This window comes from Cyprinodon tularosa, unplaced genomic scaffold (genome assembly GCF_016077235.1).
Source record: "Cyprinodon tularosa strain WSP-4 unplaced genomic scaffold, ASM1607723v1 ctg376, whole genome shotgun sequence".
In the NCBI taxonomy this organism is placed as follows: domain Eukaryota; kingdom Metazoa; phylum Chordata; class Actinopteri; order Cyprinodontiformes; family Cyprinodontidae; genus Cyprinodon; species Cyprinodon tularosa.
Genome location: NW_024039092.1, coordinates 720,663 through 726,247, shown reverse-complemented (window position 1 = coordinate 726,247; position 5,585 = coordinate 720,663). Strand labels below are relative to the sequence as shown.

Genomic DNA, 5,585 nt, shown 5'->3' with positions numbered 1-5,585 from the left:
TTTTTTTTCCCTTTATAAAGGGGATCAATGAGCAAGAGGTGAATTCAAACTTGGAAACAGATAAACAAAACTAAGGATACCTTTACACACATGCACATGGAGAACCTTAAAATTACACCATCCAATCTAGAAATAGGATGTCGTGCAGCAGAAATCTAAATAATATCTTATTCTTATCTTATATTTCTAGTATGTTACTTGTAATTAATTCACAATTGTGACACAAAATATGGGAAATTTATTTATTGTTGTTGAATATGAAAAAAACACAGAAACACAGTCAAGAATTGATTATTGTCACTTCAGATGACAAATGGTAACAAAGAAATTGGTAAAAAAACAAAAAAAACAACAAAAAATACATAACAAAACTGCACCAGATGTGGTGTTTGTTGTAAAAGGAACAATCCAAACACACCTGGTGAAAAACATAGTAAACTTCAGATCCTGCGAGTGATGTTTATGTTTTTACTAGTTAGTGATGTCATTCCTGGGTGGGTCAATCTCAGCATTTGAAATCTATGAAAAATAAAACCCCTTCATTTCTTTATTCATGCTGGGAGCATCCGGTGACAATGTGAGCCTCTTATTGCCATGTCAGTTTTGTGATGTGTGTGTTATTTGACGTCACAGTGCGTGGAATACACATATTTCACTTGTTATACACATATAAGACACGTATCTATGAGTGAAATAGATAGAAGGTGAGATCACAGCAGGATATTGTTAAACAGAAGACAATATGAGTGTTGAAAGCAGCAATATATTAGGCTCTGGGTGAGTTCACCAGTTTGCACCAATGTTTCGTCCTGTCTGACATTTCATAGAAAAGAAAAGGGTACCTAAATTATTTCACCAAGAATGATAATAGTTTGTTTGTTTTTTATTGCATGCAGTTAAGTTTTTAGGTTTAGGACTTCTGACCTAACCTAAGCAACTTCCTGCTGGTAGAGAGCATAGCCATGTTTTCTTTTGGTTAAAAATGGAACAATATCTTAAATCTTTAAGCAGAGAAGTCTGGTGCAAAACATCCACATTGTGATCACAAATAAACAGAGTCGGTGCAAAACATCTTGCCAACATCTTGTTTTGATTAGAATTTTTTTTCCCAGGTATGAAATGACTTAAACGGCAACAGTACAGAGGGGTGACGGGACCGAATGACCAACACCCAGGACATTAAAAAGGACAAACAACTTTTTTTTGTTTTGTTTTTACAATAAAAGTCTTTCTGAACAGTAGAAGATTGTATTGCTGTTTTTCAGTCTGTGCTAGAAATCCTTAAGTCCAGGCATTAGCACGTATCATCTACCAGCATTGGTCATCAGTTGATTTTGGACATGAGCTGCTCTGTGAAAAGCTTCTTCAGCTGAGCCACCTCTTCAGAGAGGGAGCTGAGTTGAGACTTCAGGTAAGTGTTTTCATGTTGATACAGGACTTCGTTTTGTCCGGGCGTGAGAGGAGCCTGGAGGTTACAGCCGGTGGTATTAGGAGGAGTCTGTCTCTCCCTTCTACATTCCTCCCCCTCTAGTTGCTGAACCCAGGAGCCAGAAAAATGCCCTGCTGCCGCCTCACCCCCATTCAGTCCTTTGCTGGTCTCCCGAGGACCTTCCCGGCTCACGGTGGAGATGGATGGACTGCGCCTGGCGCTGTCGCACACCACGTCAAGACCCTCGCCGCTCCCAGGAATCTTGAAACGTAGCTTGTGAGGAAGGTTCTTCATTGCTTCCGCTTGGTCGTGCTTGCCAACACTGGGGGCAGCAGGGTGGTGGACTTCAGCAGGTGAATGCTGGAGGTCATAGCTCAACTCTTCTGCCCGATGTGGGGAGAATTTCCCATGATCACCAAAGCGGTCCTCAAAAAAGATTGGGCTGCCCACACTGGACCCACCTGGGGTAGAAAACCCAGAGTCCTCTGACAGATTTCCGCCCTCCCTACAGCCCCTGGTGCTTGTCTGGCCAAAGGGGTTGCTGGGATGTGGTGCTGGGGAGCTTTGAGGGCCTGGATCCCCTCTGTGGGGATAATATTGAGGAGTCAGATTTGGAACATTGTGCTTAGTAGCTCCAGCAAGTGGTAGAATTTGTGTGCTGGAGGGATCTTTAATCAGACCAAAGCGGAACTTGAGAGCCAGCAGCTCTGCCCTGAGCCGGGCATTCTCCTCCAGCAGGGCAAGCACCCGGCTCTCCAGGACCATGTCGTTGACCCGCCGCTTCTCCCGAGAACGTTTGGCCGCCTCGTTGTTCTTCCTTCTTTTGTCCCAGTAGCTGTCGTCCTTTTTGTCCTGGGGGATGAACTCGCGCTTGCGTCGGGCAGAGGCAGCCGGGCTCTCTTTACGCTTGACGGCTGAGGTGCGACCCAGCAGAGAGCGAGCCAGCAGGTTGCTGGAGGTCAGTATGGACACAGTTTCATCAGTGAAGGACAGAGAACCCTCAACTCCACTAGACGCCGCCCCAACAGGCGACTCCACGGCGCGCAGGACGGACAGCTCCTGCTGGCCTCTCATACCCTGAGACTCCTCTTCAAACATCATGCCAGGTACTGACTGAAGGACAGTTAAAAGCTGAATGGAGCGCAGTGAATTCTCAGGAACTCTTATAGTGGATATTTGTTGCAACACTGCCACCTGGTGGTGAAAAGAGAATGATTATGCACGTTATGCAAGAGTCATTACAACACAATATTATGTAACCCCATCACATCTCTCAAATAAAACAGGAGCATCTTGTACTGCCTTCTTACAAGCTTCATTCCATGTTTAATATGAGACAACAAAGACTGAACACTTAGAGCTGATCACCCCTAAAGGACTTACTTAAAGGAACATATGAAAACCTGCACATTTTAATAAATCTACTTTTATAATCTCATTCCTCCCAAACTTTAGAAATATCTCAATGAATTGTGACATATTTATTTTAGTATAAATGTAATCTGGGTTAATTGCTATCTTTAATGGGTTAGGATCACGTAATTGCTGATTGGGTTTCCGGTCAGACATGCCTTACCAGCAGTGACCCACATGTCTAAATAACTGGAACATACCGATCCCATGTTGCTCATATCTAACTGACCTGCATCTGTTTCCCTGCCTCATGGTGGGAGGCTGACACATTTAACTGATTTAATTCATCATCAGACTTTTAACTTTTAAAAACAATATGGAAAATAATAAAAATGATTCAATAATGTTAAATCGTTAATATAAATAAATAGCGGCACCTTACCTGGTTTAAATGTTTAGTCCTCTGTGAATAATTTCCTAATTATTCATATCTTTTTCCCAGTCAGAAAGAAGCAGCTTCATATCCTCCTCGCTCTCTGGTTAAATAGGGCAGCTTCTCACTCTTACTTAATATTATTATTCATCAGCATGGAGCGCCTCCACTCTGCTCCACTTGGAATGCCGCAGCTCCTATTTGTAACTAGGAGTTCAGTCCGGGTCGGTGCTTATCCTCGCCTGAACACACCTCAGTGTGTGTGTGTTTAGGGCCCGCCTCCACCGCGGACCCCCAGCCCCCCCCCCCCCCCCCCCCCCTCCCCTCTGTCCTATCGTCGCTCACAGTTCCTCTCCCTCATCTCCACCATCATCGCCCTCGTCATCCCTTCTCACACGCCACGCCCACTCGGTCAGGACTATCCTGTCGTAACAGTTAGATAATTTAGCACCTCTCTCTAAGGATTTGTGTCAGATGCGGAAACGAAGTCAGACATTTTTTTTTTTTTTTTTTTAGATCTTTTTAGATCTTTTAGTAGAAGTATGGAGCCTATTTTGTCCCAGTTTTTTTTTACAAGCAAAGAATATATATATTTTTTTGTGAATGGAAATTTAAAAAAAGAAAAAAATCCTAAATATAGGTCAATCTAATTTTGATTTTCTTTTTTCAAAAGAGCATTTCTTCAATTCAAACCAAACAGCACTTGAGGTGCACATTTAAAATGTTGGCATAGGCAGTTCTAGACAGGAGCAGAGGCGTAGCCAGAAAATTTTAATAAGGGTGCCCAGGCAATAACCAATCTACACTGAGGGGTGGTCAAAAGTAGATAGGCACCAAAACTTTAGGGTCAATCTCAACTGTTCCAACAGCAAAACCTCCATATTTTCTAAATAAAGACAAACTATACTTTCCCACAGCCTTTGCAAACAAATAGAGGAATATATTCAAATATCCGTGCTTTCTATAGTAGATAAAATTCTTTCAGGTTTGAGTTTTGGGCGAACATCTTTTCATTGTCATTCATTGTCATTACTTACCTACTTTTATCAGTAATTATTTGGCATAAAATTAATATTTACAAGTACTAATATCTACATAAATTGATCATTTAATATTTTTTTATTAAAATAGTTATTTATCTATGATTTCACTGAAGACTCCCAGATGACTTGCAGAGACACATAATTTTGTCTTTATCCCATAAAACACAAAATCTGTTTCTGTAAAGAGCATGAATTCTGTATTTATCATCATTAATGTTAGTATATTGATGTGCATAACTAACCACAGAGTTTTTGTTGTCAAGTCATTGTTAATATATGAAAAATAAAAATGTTTTGCCACCATCTGTATTAGAGGGAATTAAATGGTAAAACTGAATTCATCAGTTTTTCTTGAGTTCTAATTCAGATTTGATAGAAAACTGTAATTTTTACTTAAATTAAGTCAAAAATATGTAAGATTTTTAAATTATGAATAATAAGACATAGAATTTTAATGAAACCTAATTGAATGGAAATTTCAATTCATGCAGCTATTTGAATCCTTTGCCCTGTTTTTTATTTCATGCTTTTCTGTGCTCCCATGAAAATATGCAGGCCCCCTCCTGGCTCCCTCCTGGCCCCCTGGTACATTTGGTCCGGAACCGCCACTGGTTGTTGCTAACATCCATGGAGACCAAAAGAAATGTCTCAATCTAGAAGAAAGACTTTAAAACACAATACGAAATAGAATGCTATTTGTAAAATTCAATTAGTTAAAGAGTAATTATAAAAATATGATCTAAAAAATGTGTTCAAAATTAGAAAAGTTGAAAATATGAACAAACTTTCAATAAATGCTTAAAAAACAAACTATTATATAATTGTTCTTCCAATTTCCATTTACAAAAAGGTTTTATTTGCTTGCAATCATGGAACAAGATTCACTCCATATAAAGTCTTTTCTTTTTTTGTGTTGAGCTTCTATTCATTTAAAAGCTTTATTTGTGATTTTTAACCAAACTGACCAATAAGTTGTCTAAAAAAAAAAAAAAAAACAGGAAAGAAGTTTGACTCAAACACCACCTGCAAAGGAAATTTAAAACATGAGGATATTTTCCAATATGACTTCGATAACAGGAACTTTGTTACAGAGGAATGATCACTTGGTTACAACATTAAACAATGCAAGGCTTGCATTATCATTTAATGTTGCAGGAGGCTGTGGTGAAATGCTTTTATAAGGTCTGAGCGTCTGAGGCAGCCGCTTGGAGCAGTGCTAGTTACCACACTGGCTGGCACCCCTGGCAATCATATCAAAGGACTTAAAATCCTCAAACTAAAAAAGAGTGCATTTATCTAGTAGGAAAGAAAATATCTCAAATGTCAA

At 39.7% G+C, this 5,585-nt stretch overlaps 1 protein-coding gene across 1 annotated transcript; it reads right to left on the bottom strand.

Annotated features, from left to right (window-relative positions):
- Positions 1 to 1,108: 1,108 nt before the first annotated feature.
- nfil3-6 (nuclear factor, interleukin 3 regulated, member 6) lies at positions 1,109 to 3,469 on the bottom strand. The gene is made up of 2 exons (XM_038296745.1): positions 3,225 to 3,469; positions 1,109 to 2,623 (listed from the first exon to the last, which is right to left on the bottom strand). Exon 2 carries the CDS (start codon positions 2,528 to 2,530, stop codon positions 1,325 to 1,327), a length of 1,206 nt encoding a protein of 401 aa, XP_038152673.1. The 5' UTR covers positions 2,531 to 2,623; positions 3,225 to 3,469; the 3' UTR covers positions 1,109 to 1,324.
- Positions 3,470 to 5,585: the final 2,116 nt, after the last annotated feature.

What these genes read in the sequence shown, in the direction of transcription:
- nfil3-6 (XM_038296745.1), bottom strand. Translation starts at nt 2,530, where the DNA reads ATGATGTTTGAAGAGGAGTCTCAGGGTATGAGAGGCCAGCAGGAGCTG.